The sequence below is a fragment of the Ictidomys tridecemlineatus genome, chromosome 3 (assembly GCF_052094955.1).
Source record: "Ictidomys tridecemlineatus isolate mIctTri1 chromosome 3, mIctTri1.hap1, whole genome shotgun sequence".
Lineage (NCBI taxonomy): Eukaryota > Metazoa > Chordata > Mammalia > Rodentia > Sciuridae > Ictidomys > Ictidomys tridecemlineatus.
The window spans coordinates 153,562,907-153,584,248 of NC_135479.1; the positions used below are offsets into that span (position 1 = coordinate 153,562,907).

General features: G+C 40.4%; 1 protein-coding gene across 4 annotated transcripts in view; it reads right to left on the minus strand.

The window, feature by feature from the left end:
* Positions 1-649: 649 nt before the first annotated feature.
* Sidt1 (SID1 transmembrane family member 1) overlaps positions 650-21,342 on the minus strand; it is an 81,391-nt gene continuing 60,698 nt past the window's right edge. Inside the window, exons 14-26 of one of the 4 annotated variants that reach the window (XM_005327598.4) lie at positions 20,790-20,856; positions 19,052-19,125; positions 18,004-18,127; positions 17,678-17,795; positions 15,149-15,285; positions 14,397-14,505; positions 11,939-11,953; positions 10,747-10,823; positions 8,095-8,141; positions 5,111-5,216; positions 4,915-5,025; positions 3,749-3,862; positions 650-2,396 (exon numbers count right to left, since the gene is read on the minus strand). In XM_005327598.4, the coding sequence (XP_005327655.1) occupies positions 2,334-2,396; positions 3,749-3,862; positions 4,915-5,025; positions 5,111-5,216; positions 8,095-8,141; positions 10,747-10,823; positions 11,939-11,953; positions 14,397-14,505; positions 15,149-15,285; positions 17,678-17,795; positions 18,004-18,127; positions 19,052-19,125; positions 20,790-20,856 (1,162 nt within the window). In that variant the 3' untranslated portion in view covers positions 650-2,333. The other 3 variants (XM_078044208.1, XM_078044207.1, XM_078044209.1) reach the window with 3 other exon arrangements.

The following is a 21,342-nucleotide window of genomic DNA, read 5'->3' on the forward strand; positions in this document are numbered from 1 at the left end:
TGTGAAGAGGTCATTTTTTACCCTCTGGCTGCCACAACTCTGACCCGCTCCAGCTAAACTGCTCTTATAATTTCTGGGGTTGCTTTGCCAAGATCATCTTCACAGTTACTGCTTTCTCAGTTAACCTCCCGCTGAACTTGGCCTCCAGAATTAACCTTGCTTTTGGTTTTGAAAAGCTAAGTCTATGAGCATAGGCAGACGTTAGCATAGGCACTGTGCTACCTACCAAAGATATATCATGAAACTACTAAGTTCTGGCTGCTCCCTTCTACCCAGCACTCATATGAATCCCACAGATGCAGCTCCATGACTTTCTTATGTCCTCCAACCACAAGATTGGTGCTATAGAAAGAATTAGCAACACGTACACTTAGAATTTATATTTATAAAAGCAGACTTAGTCTGGGTTTTTAGTCCTGCTGCAGAGAACAAAACTGACTACAGTGTGTGACTTGATTGCACAAGACAGACATTAACAGAACACAGCAAGGAACAGTCCACCCCTTTCTGCAGGGGCCCTCCCCATTTTCACTGATGTTTTTCCCAAACAAGCTTCTGGAGACATTTATTTACTTGGGTGGACTTTGTTGTTCATATCTTTAGTGTCTCCTTTGAGTGCCTTAAAAGAATTACACCAAGTCAGTCAGAGTGAAATAGGTTCAAAATTTTTTTTACATGTTAGATTGACCCAACCATTTAATTGGTGGCCTCCGTGTGACCTACGGAAACCAATAATTTTTAAGGAATAAAGAATAACAGAAGATCAATTACAAATTTAGGAGATTTTTAGAAAAAGCACATAAAATATTTCACAGAAAGCACATTTGTGTTTTTAAAATTTAGGAAAAGCATACTGTTCAAACTTGCAAAGTATCTTTTTTGAACAGTATGCAAATATTTGAGAGGAAAAAAATTTTAAAGGAGAATGTCCAATCTACTTCTCTAATGAATGACTAGGAAAGTAGAGATGAGAAGTGATTTCAATTTCACAAGCAAACACGTATGTGTGCATACATTTGTATGTCTATTTTCTGATTACATCATACTCCTGGCAACCAGATGTTCTGTCAAAATGGGACTTCTCAGAGGCACAGCTGCCAGACAATGTGAGAAGGGAACCAGAATGCTAAGCTTTTCAACACCATGCTGGGGAGGGTCAGGTGCAAAAAGACACAATGTTCCATTAGCTGTACTCTTTGCAACCAGAGAGGCAGAGGAAAATGTGTTCATCCTGAGTAACTTCTGAGAACTTCAGGGAGAAAATCTGGAATTCTGATCATGCAAGCTGAGGGGCTCAGTTGTGGAGGCCCATAGAGTGATGCCCCTGGTTAGAACAGTTATTTCTCTGCCAAAGGTCATGTGGGCACATCACTGATCTGTGTGAACTGGAGGCTGAGCAAATACTGTTGCTTCACTGGATTTTCTCCAGTAGCCCCAGTTCACAAGGCAAAGCCTGTCTGCTTGATGTTTCCAGTCTCTTAGTTCTGTGAGTGATTTTTCCTGCTCCTCCTACTGCCAGAAGAAAATTTCCCATTTCTCTTTCCATTTTAAGATAAGTGGGTTTAAGGTCTTTCCAAGAAGGTGGAGCCAGAGTAAAGTATCAACACAGCGGTGAGATTAAGACACTGAGAATAGATAAGCACCCAGGCATTGGTCCCAGTGATAGTTTCCTGTTCAGAAGAGTGTGTGACAGTGTCCAATCCTGAGTCCTCATGGTGTCAGGAGCCTGGGGGAACATTCAGTGTTCCTTCTGAGGAGATGACTAGCTGGGCTACCAGCTGGGTGGGGGCTTGGTCCACCTCTGCACCCTCTCCACAGTACAGTGAGAAATCACAATTTCACAGGACCTTGCAGAAATGAGATGGTGCTTTGGACCTATAAAGCAGTGGGAATCACAGAGGTGCGAAGGCCACACCAAGGTTTCTGGGCAGGAAGTCCAAGCTGCTGGTCTTTCTGGGCATTCCTGTGGCCCAGGGAAATATGCAGCCATGTCCTGATAAATGTCAGGTGAGAGTGGGAGGGTCCCAGACAGTGAGTTGACTGTCATGCAGCTTTTGTCCACGTCTAACTCTCTGAGTTGACAATGCAGACACAGGTTGGGTGCTTCTGAGCTTCTCAGGGTTTGCCTCTGTCTGCAGTTGTGGCTTTTTTTCTGCCTCCCTTCTTATAGGGTGTAGCTCTCCCCCAGCTCCTCTCCTTCCTGTGTGAATGAGAGTTCACTCCACAGAGACGAGTGGAGTGTTTGGCAGTGGGTTCGTTGCTGTAGTCATTGTGTTCTTCAAGAATCAGCACCAAGATGGATCATTTGTTGTCCCCCTCTTTATACTGGAGGCTCAGAATACAGGGATCTGGTCTCTCCGAACCACATCCAGGTCATCATCCAGTGTTAACAAAACCTGAGATGAGAGCGACAGAGAAATGAAAAGAATGCTTAGTCACAGCCACACCACATCCCTACTTTGTGATTCCCACAGAGTGAAAACTCTGTTTCCTGAATTGTTTTCCTATCCTCTGTGGCTCCTGCAATGTCTTGATCATAACAAGCACTTATTATAACTATATAGTTCATTTGTTAATTAATTCAAATAGTCATGAGAATTTATTATGTGTTATTCTAGATGCCGAAGATGTAGTTGGAGTAAAAGAGAAATATCCCACCCTCAGGGAGTTTCCATCCAAGAGATGGCTTTCGACATGAAACAAATGCATGGGTAAAACACAGTATTTTAGAAAGCTATATGAGCTAAGAATGAAAATTAAACTAGGGAATATAGGACATGTGGGATTGGGTGTGGCAAATTTTTACAGGGTGGCCTGGGAAGTCACTTAGAAGGTAACATTTAGGTCTAGATTTAAAGAAAATGAAGTCTTTTGCACAGATTAATGCTATATAAGAAATGAGCCTTCTCCTCCAATTCTAGTTCCTTTGGCCACCACTTTCCCCATATAGAATCCTTAGCTCCATTTTTCGTGGTCGGTCTCTCTCAAGAACAGGATTATCAAAAAGAAAAGTCCTACAGAGTATTCATACAGATTGGATGAACTTCCCAAAGGTGACACTAGGGGGTAGCCCTGCTCCACTCTTGAGGTAGTACGGCCAGCCTGAGACTGCTTAAGTGGATGGCTTTGGGAGTCCAGTGGTGGTGTCAAGGGAACCTGTGTGCAAGCATGACAGACTTTTAATTCTGAAATGTAAAAACAAGATTAGAGGATGATGGGAGCTATCATCCCAGGTTGACATAAATATGCATGGCTTCTGGGAAAGAATTTTGGGCAGAAAATAGAGGAATTACAGCAGAGATTTGGCACAGACGGTTAGAAGGCAACACAGGCCTGGCGGCTGCCCTGAACCACTCTAGGAATCTGTGAATCATTCATAAAATATTAAGTGAGAGCAGAGGAGTGGGAAGAGAAGGAATAACCCAATGTTACAGGAAATTTAGTGAATGCCAAAAGTGGTTCCTGGAGGGACTTCTGGGCATATGAGTCTAATAACCAAGTCAGTCCTGATGTGCTATGTTAGTTAGGAAGACGATTTTGTTACTCTGTGTCTAAAATTATTGAAAAGTAAAAGCAAAATGAAAATTGAGATACGATATTTTTAAAAAATAAAATGATCTGCATGTTGAATTATAATGAAGAACTGGAAAGGGAAATTATAGAGGAATATAAAAGAGGATGTGTAAGGAAGAGTGGAAGAGACCAGAATGTAAAGAGAAAAAGCAATAAAAAGACATGATAAACTCACCAAGAATGAGAAAAACAGGGCAGTAGCAGAGAGGAAGTGCCAAATGTCATGGTCATCAAAGAAATTCAGCAGGATACACTCACGATTCTTCTCTCGAGATTCTGCCGGGGTTCCCTGGAGGAAGGCGAGGCAAGATAGGAGCAAGATTCCCACAATTCAACTGTTTCAGGGTTTCACATCCAGGAAGCCATAAAGAAGCTACTAGATAGCTCAAAAAACTAGCTTCCAAGAAAACAGACCTGCACACAAAACTTGTACACAAATGTTCACAGCATCATTCATAAGTCAAAAAGTAGAAACAGATCAAATGTCCATCAGTGGGTGAATGCATAGATAATGTGGTGTAATCACACAGTGGAATATTATTAAGCAATAAAAGAATACAAAGTACTGATACAGCTGTAGCTGGGTGAACCTAAAACATTATCTTGAGAGAAGAAGCCTGACTGAAAGGCCATATGTTATTTTTTTTCATTTACATAAAATGTTCAGAGGTGGATTTATGTTTCTGATCAGGGAGAAATGGGAGTCACTGCTTATAGTTACGGAGTTTCTTTCTGGAACGCAAAAATGTTCTAAAATTAATAGTAGTGGTTGCCATGATGGAGAACTGAGATTTCGTCCCTGTGATATGCCTCAGATACAGTGCTGATTTCCAAGGCCTTAGCTTTCCTATCCTGGAGGGGATGTAGTAACAACCCCAACCCCTCCCAATCCCTTGGTTTTTGTTGAAAGAGGGTGATGGTGATGAGAAAGATGGAGAAGATACACTTATCAAACATTTACATACAGTAAAACTTTACTGGGAACAGAATCATCATACAACAACACATAATGAAGATTGAATTTGCAGTGTCTATAGGTTTACAAATTTATAAAGTATTACCCTGAAAATGATGAGCCCATGTCACGGTTGAACATTTATGTGTGGACACTAAAACCCATCCCTTGGGCTGGGGGTGAAGCTCAGTGGTAGAGTGCTTGCCTAGCATGCGTGAGGCCCTGAGTTCAGTCTCCAACACCACACACAAAAAAATAATAATAAAATATTATTCCTTCTGGAGGAAGCTTTCAATTTAGAAAATGTAAAAAATATTAAAAGCAGCAAGCACGATAAAGAGGGTGGTAGGAAAGTTCAAAGGAAAGATGGAAAGAGAACTGCTCACCTCCCAGCTGCTGAGATTCTGGAAGAAAAAATACAGGGCAGCAGCCCATACCACAGCGGTGGCCAAAATGCAGAAGAGTGGCACTGGGAGGACCTTCTCAGAGCTGCGAAGCTGTTGGGGAGACACAGTGGCAGTGAAGCTGGGGCCAGAACCTCTGCCAGGCAGGGCCCTCCCAGCTCCCCACACCTGCACTTACCTTCATGATGATGTAGAAGGCCAGGTACAGCAGCAGGTTGCAGATGAAGATGCCCAGCATGTAGGATGCAAAGTCTCTGGGTCGGTAGATCAATCCAAAGAGGGCACTGGGGACATGGGAAGAAATATTTGTAGTGGAGAAGGCAGCTTCTTACATCATTGTCTTTTCCCTGCCTTACTCTGTTTTGGAGGGGGAGGAGTTCATTAAAAAACCCACTTTAGCATACTGTCATGCATCACTTAATGATGGGGATGTTTTGAGAGATGAATCGTTAGGCAATTTGGCCCCTGTCAAATTGACAAGCATCCAGGAGTATACTCACAAAACATAAGGACGGCTGCTACATCACTAGGCAATATCATCTTATGGGACCAGTGTTTATATGTGGTCTTCCACTGACTAAAATGTCACTGTGCAACACGTGACTATATGCTGAACTTTTAAATTACTACATCTTCAAAACATTCATTTCTAATGACTATGTAAAAGTTCACAAAGTGAATGTGCTGTACACAGTCATCTTATCCTTCAGTTTTTCATGATCATAAACATTTCTGCAATGAATAAATGAATACCTTCACAATTCTGTTCGAGCTAAACTGCAATATCCCATGTAGTAGCCTCATGTGGTTATTTAAATTTATTATTAATTGAAGTTAAATAATATTGAAAATATTAATAAATAATATTGAAAATCCAATTCCTTAGTCACAGTAGACACGTTTCAGGTTCTCAGTAGTACTAATAGATCCTGTATTGGACAATGAAGTTCAGAACACTTCTATCATTCCAGAAAGTTCTACTGGATGATGTGGAGGTGGTCACTATACCTCTCTGCCCCTCCTTACTTCTGTTTATCTTACTTTTCAGGGATCTTTGAAATTTTCATCTAACTGGGCAAATAAATTTTAGAATAAAATCCCACTAATTTAATTATAGCTCAAATCCAAATTTATATATTAACTTGAAAACAGATATCTTTACAATAGTTAATCTTCCTGCCCAGACCCTGATACTTCTCTTCATTTAGTTAGGTTTTCTTTTATATCTCCTAATAAGACAATCAAATTTTCTGAAAAGAGGTTCTACACATCTCTCAAATTTTATTCCTAAGCATGTCAACTGTTATTAACAGACTTTCATTTGATTCCCTTTGAATCCCAACTGACTTATAATACAGGAAACTTCTGCCTTCTAGATTTTGAAATCTTCAGTAAACTAAAAATCTCTTGCACAGATTTTAATCAGATCCACCAATTATTAGCTTTTTGCATACTCGCTTTTTGATTCTTGCTCTCTCTCTCTAGTCACACACACACACAGATATGTATACATTTAATAGTCATATTACTGTGTGCACATATATGTATATACACTTCTGTACAAATGCATACACATACACATGTATACTACATACCTCTCTCTTTACACACACACACACACACACACACACACACACACACACCCCATTATTCCTCTTCATATCATAGGAAAGTGATTCTCTTTAAAACACCATTCATACCAACTCACAATGTGTCTTTGCAGAGCTACTGAGAGGGAGGAGCTCTCTAGCAGGTAATCAGGGTGTTAGTGTGTTATAGCACCTTGTACATGTGTAGACCCTAGTATCTCACAGAGGTGTCTAAGAAGAGAGAGGTCATTTATCTTATCTTGTGAGAAGACTGTAGGTTTGGTTTTAATTGTATGTGAGGCAGAGATGAGCCAGGTGATTCTGAATCCCTGGGTTCACAGTCATAGGTTGTTCATTATTAAGAGGTTGGAGCACAGTGGCACATGCCCACCATCCCAGCTAATTGTTTTGGGTTGATTCTGAAGGTCTGTCTCTTTCTTCATGCTTCATATGTCTTAAAGTGTGCCAAGAGCATACATTTTTCTATCAAAGGTCACTGACCCAGAGAAACATATCAGCTAAGAGCCATAAACAAAAGCAGCTAAAATTACTTGTTTATTTTCAAGTTATCAATACAATAAAATATCTCACATGGTCAAGTGAGACTAGGTTGCATAAAATAATCTCAGCTATTTTGAATCACTTTGAAGAAAAAGGCCAAGGGGATGACAAAAGACAAAAAGAGAAAGAAAAATGATAAAGGTGGAGGAGGAATAAGGAGACCCAGAGGGAAAGAAGGAAATAGGAAAAAGACTTGCTCTTGCTCTTATGCTTCGCCACTCCCCCATCTCTCTTTGACAGACAGTCACAGTACACAACAAAAAAAGAGAGATTCTACCAAAAAGAATGCCTATGGGGGGTGGAGGGGCTGTGCTCAGCAGTAGTACACTTGCCTGGCATGTGTGAGGCACTGGGTTTGATTCTCAGCACCACATATAAATAAATAAACTAAAGGCCTATTAACAGCTTAAAATTTTTTTAAAAAACTTAAATAAAAGAATGCCTATGGGGTAGCCTTTATAGAAAAGTTCTACAAAATAATTTAAAATTGTATTGCATCTTTGCAATACAATTCACTGATTAGAATGGCCCAATTCCTAAGAGCAAGCATAATCTATGAATCCATCCCATCCATTCATCCATCCATATGATCTGATCTGTCCTCATAGATGTTTTTCTTCTTGAGCAAATGAACTCAATCACTGTATCAATGCTTTAGAGGAAGCCACTATTGTCACTTTAGTGTTTTCTTTGCAGGGAAAAGAAGACAAAAAACAAAATCTTTTCATCAAGTCTCTAGGGCAAGCATATGCTTACCCTTTTCTTAATTTCAGATTTCTTTATAAAAATGACAGTCAAGAGGGGCTGGGACTGTGGCTCAGTGGTAGAGCACTTGCCTATCATGTGTGAGGCACTGGGTTCAGGCCTCCACACCACATAAAGATAAATAAAGGTATTGTCCATCTACAACTAAACAATAAAGATATTTTTAAAAATGATAGTCAAGAAAAGTTAAACCACAGTATTACAGACATCAATAAAGACAAAAACCTATTTTTCTAAGACTACTTACAAGGACCAGTTAACCAGATTGCCCACAATGAGCAACACCATTCTATCCTGGAAAAGAGGAAAGAAAACATTAAAGGAGAGGTCATACAGGCTGATTTTTTTTTTTTTTAACCCCACTGTGGTGTAAGTATCAACCATGGGAAAATGATTGCCTTGTTGACTACCGTGTTCTGTGGTTCTAAGAAAGCCTTGCCTATCCTCTGAAACTAAGCCTCTACAAGAACTAGAGGGCAAGGCCCCCCACTGAAAACAGACATGACCTTGTCCCCAGAAAAGAAAAGGAAATGCGGTCAGCAAAGTAGGATGCTGGCTGTTTCCGCCAAGGCTCAGTGGAGCTTGGCAGCTGGACCCACTTCTTAGTGTGAGGCTGGTGGTGAGTGCTGATTATCTAGTAGTGCTGATTATCTAGTAGTCCTTAGCTCTATGTGATTGAGGACCCATTCTCTGATTTGTGTTTCTTGATAACCTCCATTGCAACTGTCAGGACCACTGAGGGAGTTAGTTTTGTACTAATTACTCTGGCTCCAAGGAGGCCCTGCAACTCCCAGGCTTCTGGTCTCTACGACACACAGTCTAGACAATATAGCTATTGATTAGAAGATAAAATACAGGGGAACAGTCCATCTTAAAGGGTAATTGCTTTGATAGAGGTTTATTCATAATCTGTTCCTGCTTCTTTGCATACTACTTCAAATTTTAGATACTAAATAATTATATTTTAATTTCCATGGTCACTTATCTTCTATTTAAAACTAGCAGTTCTCTGTCTTTAAAAGGGATCCACCCAATTTGGAGGAAATGTCTTTATTTAAAAAACAAAAAACAAACAAACAAAAACATTAATTCACTGATTAGAATGGCCCAATTCCCAAACTCTGACAACACCAAATGCTGAAAGGGTATGGAATGATAATAACTTTTGTTCATTGTTGATGGAAATGTAAAATGATACAGCCATTTTGGAAGACAGTTTGGCAGTTTCTTATAAAACTAAACACATGCTTACCATATGATTCAGCAATTGCTTTCCTTGGTATTTTCCCAAATGAGTTGAAAACTTATGTCCACAACAAAAACCTGAACACATTTGTTATAGCAGCTTTATTCATAATTACCCAAACTTGGAAGCAATCAAGATGTCTTTCAGTAGGTGAATGAATAAATAAGCCTTTAGATAATGGAATATTATTCAGCATTAAAAAGAAACTAGTTATCAAGCCATAGAAAGATATGGAGGAACCTTAAAAATGCATGATACTAAGTGAAAAAAGCCAACTTGAAAACGCCACACATTATGTGATTCCAATAACATGACATTTTGGAAAATGCAAAACTATGGGGATAATAAAAAGATTGGTGGTTAGCAGAGGTTAAGATGGAGGGATTGATGAACAGGGAGAGTACAGAGGACTTTTAGGGCAGTGCCACTGCTGTGTATGGCATTACAGTTGTCAGTACATGCTATTATTATCTGTTAAAACTCATAGAAAGCACAACACAAGTGAACCCTGTGCGAATTATGGGTAGGGTGAAGATGTGTCAATGTAGGTTCATCAGTTGTAACCCATGGACTGTTCTGTTGGGGATGATGACAGTGGGGGAGTGTGTGCACATTCAGGAGCAGAGAGGATACAGAAAATCTCCGTACCTTTGCTTAATTTTGCTATGAACCTAAAACTGCTATAAGCACCACTTAATGTAAAACAACAACAAACAAACAAAGCATGAATGGCCCTTCCTGGTTTGCAGCTAAAACATACGTAACTCTCAAAATACACATAGGTCCTAATGGGCTTTTTAATTCGCCACCTGAATAAACCCTTTACCCTCAATTTCCTCAATTTTTTAGTGCCTGTAGTTCCTACTCAAGCTATAGAGGACTATAAGATTCCCATGTTCTTTTACATAAAAATCGGTCTGATTATAAACTATTAGCAGGTATTTGTTGAACTCCTGTGTACCAGGCCCAAATGTATCACTAGATCTGACCAAAGGCTCAGGCAGTGAGCTCAGAGCAGACAAGTAGCCTTCCCGAGATCATAAGCCAGTGTGCAAAGACAGCTGGCCAGGGCCCTGGTCTCTAGGCTGAATGTAGAAATGGACGGTATGTTAAAAACTATAAGAGAGGTCTCTAAAGTTTATTTCAACCACAATTTTTGCTTATTGTAAAAACCAAACAATGAAGAAATACTTAATGTAAAATGTATTAAGCTCCTAATGAAAGTGACTGAGTGACTACATGTCCCAGTATGCTTGGAACAACTCTGGTCTTTACCTGCTGTCCTGGTTAATACATTAATAGCCTACCTTGTCATTTCACCGGGGTACCTCTTTAGGTGATTATTTATAGGGATGTTCTGTCTTGATCCTCTTCCACAACAATTAACACTACTTAAAAGTTTGAATTTATTAATTTTTTCCTCATAGATTAGCAAACATTTCATTTACAAAAATGGGACCATCCTAGCTTGTCTTTTATGAAAAGGAGTAAACAACATGCTTTCTCCACTAACTGGATCCCAGCCACTCTGAGCCATCTGGCCCTTTGGATTTTTGAAGCTTTGAGTGACTGCCCCAAGCCTGTACCTCCTGCTGTCCCCCGCCCCACACACTTTTTGGGAGAAGGCCAAGGAACAAGGGAACATGCACGTACCATGTATAGTGGCCGGCTACACTGCTGGATACAGTCTGTGTATATCACCATGGCTGCCCGCCGGAAAATTCCCAAATCTGCTGATGACATAATCACACCATGATAGTCAGAGAAAACACAAACACTGGGAAACTTTTGGAGTTTTAGAGGCTGGAATGCTATAGTCTTCATTTATGAAAATGTACTAGAATGCTTTGCACCTAATAGGTGAGCACCAAATGTTTGCTTTAAAAGTTGGTGTTGTCATGGGGGGAATGCCATATCCATGCATTATAACCCAGAACAGCAAGCAAGATGGACATGAATAACAAGCACCTGCAAACGACATGAGTGGCTCAGTGTCCCTTATTCTATTTCCCTGAGCTGGCTTCCATTTATTTACAGTTTGCTCTGCAGGTATTTCTTTCACAGCAGAGAATGTCATGGGTCCCCTCAAATCAACCTTAAAACATTCCACTTTCCTTAGATAACGGGAAATCTTAGCTTGTGAAGGTTCCATCTCTATTTATCAGTGTATGAGTTAAGTAAGAACTGAACCAAGGGATCCTGGGCTGTACTGTGTTCAGAAAGCCTATCTGTATTGAAGCAATAGTCAAAAGACCCAAAAGAATGTTAAGTTGAGAAGAAAAAGACAGGGAAGTTTTTAAAAAATGTAATCTATCAAAGGAAGATATGAAATGTAGTAAGTGTGTTTGTTATAATTGCTATTGAATAGGGTCAAGGTCAAAGGTGGGGCCGTCTTTATGTGAGTCTGCCCACATTATAGACATCAAATGCAACACTGGGTCTGTCTAGAATAATCATTTCAGTTCCCAGTTCTGTTGAAAATACTATTTTATGCCTATAATCCCAGCTATTTGGGATGGGGAGGCAGGGGGATTGCAAGTTCAAGACCAGCCTGGACAACATAGTGAGGCCCCGTTAGAAAACAAAGCAAAAAATATCTAGAGGAGAATGAGAATGCTACCCCTTGTTAAGGCTACCCCGTACACTGAATTTAACCAGGAGTGAGGGGTCTACCTATGTGACAACCCAGAAGAGGTTGGTTTGGAATTCAGCCTCGGCTCTGAGCCTCCCTCCATCCCACCACAACAATACTGCCTGACCTGTCCACGGAGCAGAGCTGACAGCCTGATGGGCTTCTTTAATAAGGAAACAATCTAGAACATTGGGAAGGATGGCAGGACATTACCTGTGTCAGACACATCTGAATCAGTGGGAGGCAGAGAAGAAAAGAGAGAAAGAAATGATTTGTAAGAAGGAAACCAAATGGGTAGACTACTGGTCATTTTATTATTTTCTCAAAATGATGGCTATTATTTTCTAATTATAAAGTAACGTTTGCTCATCAGAAAGAACACAGAATCTTTCTGCCTATCTCAAACAATCAGAAATTGACTCCTCAAGGAATGAATCAAGACTTTTCTCTCTCCCTGTTTACTTTTGTGCACGAATTACAATTTATACTCCATCCTCTCTCATGAACAATTCCTGAAGTCCTTTTCTAGAGCTCTGGGACTAAGGGACACGGTTGTGATCTGGGCAGGTAGCTCTATGACTTTCTGTTCTATTTTTGAAATGTTCTGTTTCATCTCTGCTGTCTTTCCTATGTCTATGCTTATTTTCTTGAGTAACCTCAGGGCCACTCCTATTTAAAAAACAATGGTAGCCTGGGAAATGGATAGAGAAGTCAGAGTGGGTTCAACCACTGTCCACTAATCACCTCTGACTTTTGAACTAACTGTAAACATAATCATTGTCACAAGGAAATAGTAAGCTTTCTTCTGACTCTGGTAAATCTATAACCACCCAGGAAAGACTCCCTGGGCATACAACTTGAAAATACTTAGTTCAACCCTATGCCAGCCATTGTCCTGTTACCATTTGTCTCTTTGTCCTGTGCCTCCCTGGGGAGGCTTTATGACTACAGTGGGTTCGCTCACTGTCTTTGGATGAAGAAAATGGGGAGTACTGGCAAAACTCAAGGGACAAAGGAAAGAGAAACAGCTCAGAGAGGTTATTTCCCTGCAGCCCTCCGTGAGAGGGGAGACCATGTCTGTCACTGGAGGTCACTATTCCTTTCAGAGTGACTTCCTCTCTATGACACATTTTGGTAACCATTTCCTACCTTTCTTTGGGGTTTATGGACGGTAAAGGCCCAATGCCAGTGAGCCTTTCCATTCTCCTCTACTCCACCCATGTCTTGTGACTAGTCCCTTTGTGAATAAATTGTCATCAATTTTTGTGTGTGACATCATTTTCCTGTCAGGACTCTCATAAATTATTGCATGGTCATAGCATAACATGAAATTCCTTCTTGTTTAAAAGGTAAACGAATTTAATATTGTATTACCTTTGGTCCCATTGGGACCATTAGGATAGCATGACCATGGTGGTAGTCATTACCATTACCTATGTCTGTTTTCAAGTTGTTCTTTTGTTTCTTTAACTCTAGAAGAAACCAGAATGACAACATTGTAATTTATTTTCCTTATCAAAGTCTGGTTTACATGACTCCACTTACCTTTGTTCTGGAAGACGGGGCATGACCAAAACAACTTATCAAATGTTCTACTCCAATGGCTAGTGCCACTGGGGCATTTGAAGGTACACTGGCTATGTTAATGCCAAGGGTAGGTCAACTTATCATGCCCAAAGAAAATTAAACTGTGAGCATGAGAATGTATCTTATTTGATCCTCTGGACTTCAGGCCATTTGTTTATATTGAATTGCTCTTAGACCTGGGCCAAAGGGGTCCTTTATTTTAGAGGACCTTCATTCCCCCATGAGTGAGAAGTCTGCAGGGTAAGGGGACTAATCCTCCCTTTTCTGGATCTCATTCTCAATTCCTGGAACTAAAAATTTTCTTCTCAGATAACCACGGCCTGCTCTCAGGGTCTGCAGAGCCCCCTCCTCTGGTTTATATTCATATAGTTTGCATTCTTCCCCTGGGCTCTGTGAATATCAGGGGCAGGCCTAAGCTTATATGTAATAATTTGTCTTTAAATATACAAAAGAATATTTAAATTTGACTTCATGCACCTTAAAATGATTTTTTAAATGTAAATGCTCTAAAACAACTTAAAGTTCCTCCAGTGTATGACAAATAAGCAGCAGATCACAAGCATGCAGAATCCTCAGTGCTCCCTGATCAGTTCACACTGTCCTTGAAAGTTAAGCAGGTACCTACAACTGACAAACTTGTCTCAAAAAGTTCTTGCTCTAGAGCCTGGAAATACTATCTAATCTATTCTTGACAACCATTTTGCATAGTTAGAGGAATGCTTCTTTTTGAAAACTGCAAATAGAAAAATGTTCCTCTAGGTGGGACTAGTGGTATGACAAACATACCATTCTTCAAATGTACTTTCAAAGTTGAGCGAATTATATGGTGTTTGCAACTAGGAGCTGGAGGTATGTCTAGGCTCTGAGGTGCAGTAAGTTTAGTTTCTTAGCTGCAAACAAAACTAGTGATAACAGCTAATTCAATCATATAAGGGAGAGGAATCTCTTGGAGAGAAACACAGCACAGACTTCAGAGCATGCAGTCATGGTGACCTGTCACATCAGTTAGGGTGAGTGAAGGCAATTTCCTGCTTTTTCAGGGGAAGTCAATTCAGGTGTTCACATAGAAAAATAGGTGACTCACCTATCTTGAAACGACCCATGTAGTAGATCTGGGTACTGAGGGCTAGAGAAGCCAGAATATGGATTGCAGACAAGATGACCCAGAACCACACATCATTTTTTCCAAACACCTAGGAATAAAAATGGAGGTTACCTTGATCTACAGCCTTCTGAGGACTCATTAAATAAAACCATTCTCTTAGGCATACTTAAGGAGTTAAAAACTGAGCTGTGTGTGCGTTTTGTTTTCTCCCCCTTCTTGGAACGCACAGGGATCTTTCTGCACAATGGACAGGAAAAAGAATGTCTATCTGGCCAAATGGAAATGGAAAAGAAAAAGAAAGGGGGGAAGGCAGCTAAATGGCCACAATAATGGGGCCATAGGTCTAATGTAAGGGCTAACGCTCTTCAAATAACTGAAGACCATCAACACTGCGGTCCAGGCACATTCAGAAAGTAGGTTCTGTTTTTTCAGGTTGGTCTCTCCAAAATCAGCTGGGATGTTTCTATTCCAATCTCAAATGAGTCAGGTCTCAGCTTAATATTAAAACTATCCAGGGGTAATTTTACAGGAGCATGTCACATTGTTAGAAATAACCAGCTGCATAAGTAAGAGTGCCTTGAGTGGACCCAGGATGACAGCGAACCCAAGATTACTGTAAATCCAAACCTGTGCACTCGAGGTCCAACAAACAAACAAACAATACAAAAAGCCCATCAAGAGAGCACTTTTTGAGAGCCAGACAGAAGGCACATATATAGAAAGGAACGCACCACTCCAAGGACGGTGATCATGATGACCACGGCAAAGGAGGCATAGGCAGAGTAGGCGCTGGCATTGATGTCCGGGTGGCGGGTCTGATAGAGCTTCAGCATGCAGAGGCCAGCGATCATGTACATGAAGGACGTGTCTAATGACCCAGAGGAGGAGAGGAGACAAGAGGTTTAGTGGGTGACAGACAGATGACACACTCCTGTGTTTCCTACATACTCTGAGTACCCCCTCACTCAGTGCATGTAGTATTTGCTGCCTTCAGACTGTGTGTAGACCTGCAGCAGTCAGCCTCCCTTGCTGCACTCTCTAGGCAGACCCAATGTGCTCCATTCCTAACCCCTCTCCAAGGCCATGCTTGGCTCTTAAAAGAGAAAGACATAATAGGATAACAATCAACTATCCCCACTTGCACAGTGTTTGCTTTTTAAAGGCTGATGTTCAAGAGTGATAGCAAAAGAATCCCTAATGGTGACAGTTTAGGCAGTGTGATGGTAAGATGAATGTCAGGTGGGTGTAGGAGGTTGCTCTCAGCACCCTGAAATATAACCTCATTGATTACTGTGTGTGTGTGTGTGTGTGTGTGTGTGTGTGTGTGGTTTTATAGCCTAGTGATGGAAAATAGCTAGTCATTAAATGTAGCTTAGCTGAATTAGAACTGGGAAATGGGAAAATGCAAAGCAGAATGACAATGCAGGGCCCTATATTACTCAAAACTTTGCAAAAATGCTGGGGTTGTGGCTCAGTGGTAGTGTGCTCACCTAGCATGCATGAAGCACTGGGTTCGATCCTCAGCACCACATAAAAATAAAGAAAGTAAAGTCCATCAACAACTAAAAAAATAAAAAAAAAAACTTTGCAAATAAATTAAATGTCTGATAATAACAAAAGTTAATGGTGGTGTGGGGGAAATGGAAACTCATACAGCTAGTGGAAATACAAATTAATACTCTGGAGAGAAATTTGTTAATTTTTTGGCAAAATAAAAGATGCATATACAGGTGACTCACAAAATTCTAGGTCTCCCAGGGAACCTCTCTTACATCTGCACAAGGAGACATTTATAAGGATGTTCATTGTATGTAATAGCAAAATATCGGCATCTAAATGTTGTTCAATGGTGGAGTTAATGTGATATCTTTTATAATAGAATATGGTAATCCTTAAAAATGAATGAATTCCATGTTCTTGATTTAGTTTTGGAAAATCCTGAAAACACTGTTAAATGAATAAAGAAGGTAGAAAAACGATGTGATAAATTAACATTAATTTACTATGTTTGAACGTGATTAAAATATAAAAATAAACTGGAAGGATAAATATCAAATTAATCTTAGTTGTTCCTCCAGGGAAAATATTGAAAAATGAATTTAGTTCACAACACTTTATTTCTTAAAATGTAAGTCTAAGGTAAATACTTAAAAGTGTTGACTTTTTTCATTCAGAGTGGTGAATGATATTGTTCTCTGTAGTTATCTCTACTAAAAAGGCTTTATAATTTAAAATGATTAAATATAACAGAATTATGGTGGTGTTCTAACAGCAGGAGGCCAGAGAAGAAATATAAAAATGACTCTTTTAAATATCCTTACCCTGGAATGTGGAGGACATTGCTAATTGGTTACCAGCTCAACTCCTCCCTACCTCCTCTTGTAATAGCTTCAATACTGACTCAGTATTTACCCCTTTCGATTTAGAAATAAACATGCTTCCAGCCCCTTGGCTTCAGGAAAGCTAGTCCTGCCCTTGGTTCCAGGGATGGGTCTGATTAGTCTAAGGAAATCCCAACTCCTTTGCTGACTGGTGTAGCAACCCAGGCCTGAGCTAACCAGGATTTAGGGAATAATTCAGGAATGGGCTCTTGAGGTGTAAGAGAACATTCTCTGGGGGTTTCTTGAAGTTTCCTTGTTCTTCAATGATGGCCCCTGGAAGCCAGCTTGAAAGCCCCTCTGGACTTGGGGAATGGTGATGTGAAGCCAGCACCTGCTCTAACTACTTCTGCCACCATGAGTGAAGTTAATCACAATATAAAACCAACATATTGGCTGGGTACAACCAAAGGGATTCCATAGAAAAATGGAAACATAGTCAACAGATTCGTCAACCATAAACCCTTTCTATCTCTGTACTTTGAGTGAGCTATTAGATGTCCTTATTATTCAACCCAATCTGAACTGGGTTTCCTATTATTTTTACTCCAGAGCAGTTTAACTGCTAAATTACACCAAGTTATTTCAGAAGTCTGTTGGTGGATTCTCCATGACTTGCTGCCTAATGCTTAGCCCATTGTCTTCCTTTAGGTCTCTCCATGGGATTATCATTCAGCATCAAGTGTTTTCTAGTCTAAAACGTGGTGTAAAGGAAAAATGGTAAAATGTGGAAATCACACTTTGTGTTAGGTGCTCTCAGATCACTTCAGCTCACACAAAATGACTTTTAATTCCTGCAAGTTGAGTTGAGCATTTTTGGAAAGGTCCCAGAATAAGACTCCTAGAACTCAAATCTTTGTAGTTGTTATAAATTCTAATTACCAAACTGGAAATTGGAGTAATTAGGACAGACATGGTAACAAGCACTGAGCACTCCTTCCATCATCAGTGCAATGCCCATAGCGTAGAAGAGACCAAAGTGTTTGGGAATCCCGTACTCCTGAAAAAGAAAAAGGTAGGTCGAAAGGAGGACACTGGTTAGTGATGTGCTCCCAGAACGTGAAAGCCTAGGCTTTTGGCCTCAAGCAGCTCATTATATGTAATATATCATCCCAACATCAAGCCAGATGTCCCTCTCCTTTGCAGATCCTGTCTGGAATCATGGTCATTCCCAGCTCCTACCTCTGATTTGCCCACACTGTCCTCACCATAGCAAAGATGTCCTTGGCTTCCAGGGCTCTTCGATGGAGAATGTCCCGGCGCAAGACTATCAGCAGGAAGAGGAAGCCCAGAAGCACATGGCCCAGGTTACTCAGAATATTGTTGAAGGCACTAAGGGATGAGTGAGAAACCATGAGGATGAAGGTCATCAAGAGAATTCAGAAAATGAATGAATGCACAAATGAGTGAGTGAGCTCGGCATTTTCACCACCAACCTGTCCTTAAGATTTCAGGACTGGAAAGCCACAGAAAATCCTCTTTAACCTAGCTCCTTCATTTTAAGATGTTTATTTAGCTTATGATAATATGTCTATTCCCTTTCAGGAATGCCCGCTCAGCATCCCTAACACTGGCCCCATCTCTTCTTGTCTCCATGGCACAGCAAAGTATAAGTCCTAGGAAAGAAAGCTGACCCAAGTCTGTAGCAATATTCAAGTTACATAGCATATTCACTAACTGTGAACTTAAGGACAAATGTTGGCCAATCACAGCCAACAGCTTTACATCAGGAAATGAAAGCTGATTTAGCTCTGGAACAAGAAGCCAACCTCCAGAAAAGTGTTCTTTCCTTGTCATCAAGTTCTAGCTAGAGATCAGCCATGATGGCTGCAGGCCTGGGGTGAGGTCCTCATATCACTAATAGCTGAGGGAGCTTCAGCAAGTCCCTACCTGGCTATGCCTAAGCATCTTCATCTAAAAAGTGCTGGCAATGAGCATCTATCTCATGAGTTTTTGGATAGACTGAATGAGACTACAGGCTGCCAGCTCACGTCCATGAGCTCATGTCATGACAACTAGGGACCTGACCTTTTCAAAAACACTGTTGCCTGCTTCTCAGCAGGGGATTTTAGGAATGTGGCCGGAGGGCTCTCAGGAATGAGAAGCATACCTGCTCGTAACCACTGGGTTTAGTTCCTCTTTACCCTAATTGGAGTAGTTTTCCACAGTTGCTTTTAATGTTTTTGAAAACTGAAACCACATTAGACAGAAAGGAACCTCTACATGCCTCATGAGCAACCAGAGGACTGGGTTTACCTCAGGACGCCCAAGGGGTGAGCACAGAGGAAGTTGTAGTAGCAGATGTCCTGGTTGCCAGTGACATTTACCACCTGTAAAATCAAGTGTGAGAAGAGGAAATGTGGTTTTTCTCCATCCTCCGAGCCCCACCTGAAGTCACAAAGAGCAGACGGGGCACCCAGCCATGTCCTGTCAGTGGCTTACTGTGTATCTGGTGAGCTTTCCTTGTTAGGGCTGGTTCATTCTTTACCACTGTTGCATATCACAGGCACGTTTCCCATAAATGTTAGCAACGTGCTTTTTTTTTTTTTTTTTTGAATTGGGGGATGAATTCAAACATGCTTTACCACTGAGCCACATCCCAGTTCTTTTTAATTTCTGAGTCAGTGTCTCACTAAGTTGCCTAGGGCCTTGCTAATTTTCTGAGGCTATCCTCGAATTTGTAATCCTCCTTCCTCAGCCTCCTGAGTAACTGGGATTATAGGTGTGCCCTTCCAGGTCCAGCACCATTGTGCTTTGAATGCAGACATTCTATGTGCCTCACTAAGTGGCCTCAAGATGGAATTCAGCCAAGTGTAGGTCCTCTATTATCATAATAAAAGGACTATGAAAGAATACTTGTTTGCACCTGTTTTGTAAGTCTGCCTTGCTAGGCCCTATTTTCTTTATAAATGCTGGGGAATATGGAGTGGCCCCATTCTCTGGGAGGAAATGATAACCACCATTAGCAGGTAGACTTGTGTGCATTCTGCTGTCCATATTTATCGCCATCTATCAAGAACCTACCCAAGCCACAGCACGGCCACAGCTGTGTTTTCTCACAGGGGCCCCAAAGTATGCAGAGAATATTTACATTATAAACAGTGTTTTTCAAACCTCATAAAGTCCTTGCCCTCATTATGTAACAAGTATGGAATGAACTAAATATTTTTAGACCATTAGCTCTCAAACATGGCTGTACTTTGGAATCAGTAGGGGTTTAAACAACATTGATACCTAGTACCACTGATACCCTGATCTTCCTGGGGCCCAGCCTAGACACTGGGATTTTTAAAAGTATCCCAAGAAATTTTAATGCACAGCAAAGTTTAAGAGCCACTGCAACAGAAATGTCTTCAGCCCTGTGTTGTTCTACAGTGGCTTTCTCATGTGCCTCAAATTCTGGAGAATTCACACTTAAAGTTACCTGGCTCCAAATTAAATTCTCACATGTGAGTGATTTAGACCCTCGGGTTCTGTGAAGGAGCAGTGGAAATTCTCAAGCTGTTTTGACATTGTCTTTATTTGATGTTTAACTTTTTTTTATTTACATTTTACATTTTCTTTTTGTTTTAATATTTTTCTAGCTTCATGAAGCTGTCTTTCATTGTACAAAACCTATTTAACCTCCATGAGAAGGCACGGGTTAAAATAGATATCAGATTTCTTTGTTATGGTTTGAAACTTTACTCCTTATTCCATGATGATCAGAGAGCTCAGACCGGAAAATAACAGAAGCAATTGGTAAATATTATAAGTGAATGAATGCAAGGTAATAATTTCAAGTTGGTAGACAAAACGATATAAAAAGTCCAAGGTTCCTTTGTGATCAAACAGTTGGGAAAGAGATTGAAAGGCCTGGTAAAAATCAGGCAATAGAGAAGTCCAACTGGAACCCAAATGGAAAAGTAATTCTTGAACTGATTCCAAGTTACACCTTTCTGGTAGGTCACAGTGAAGACTTTCCTGAGATTCTGGGGCTAGAGGCAGCACTTACTGTCTGGTAGGTGATGACCAACTGGATCACAGGTAGTGCATAAAACACAGCGATGGTGATGATGTTCCTAAGCAGGCAGAAAGAACCGCAGACAGACATTTCCAAGTTAAGAACAGAATCTTTGCTCAGTTAAAAACAAACAAACAAACAACAACTCTATAACTTGCAAAAACACCTAGAAGCTGATATTTGGCTCCTGTTTCTCTAGTTTTCCTCTTCTCTTCTTTTCCATTTGGTACACAATATCTTGACTAAAGGGGAGGTCTATTTATCATTAGCTTTTGAAAATATTAACTTAAATGATACATTTAAAGGCTAATGATTGGCACCTAACAAATATTAGTCTTTTCCCTTTTCTCTTTATACAACCATTAGCAAAATAGTATAAAATCTGCTTCTGGTTCAACTGCATAAGAAAGCCTAAATTTTTAGGATGCTGTTATAGTTTAGATATGAGGTGTCTCCCAAAAGCTCATGTGCAAGACAATGCAAGAAAATTTAGAGGTGAAATGATTGGATTATGAAAGCTTTCAGATAATCAGTGCATTAATTC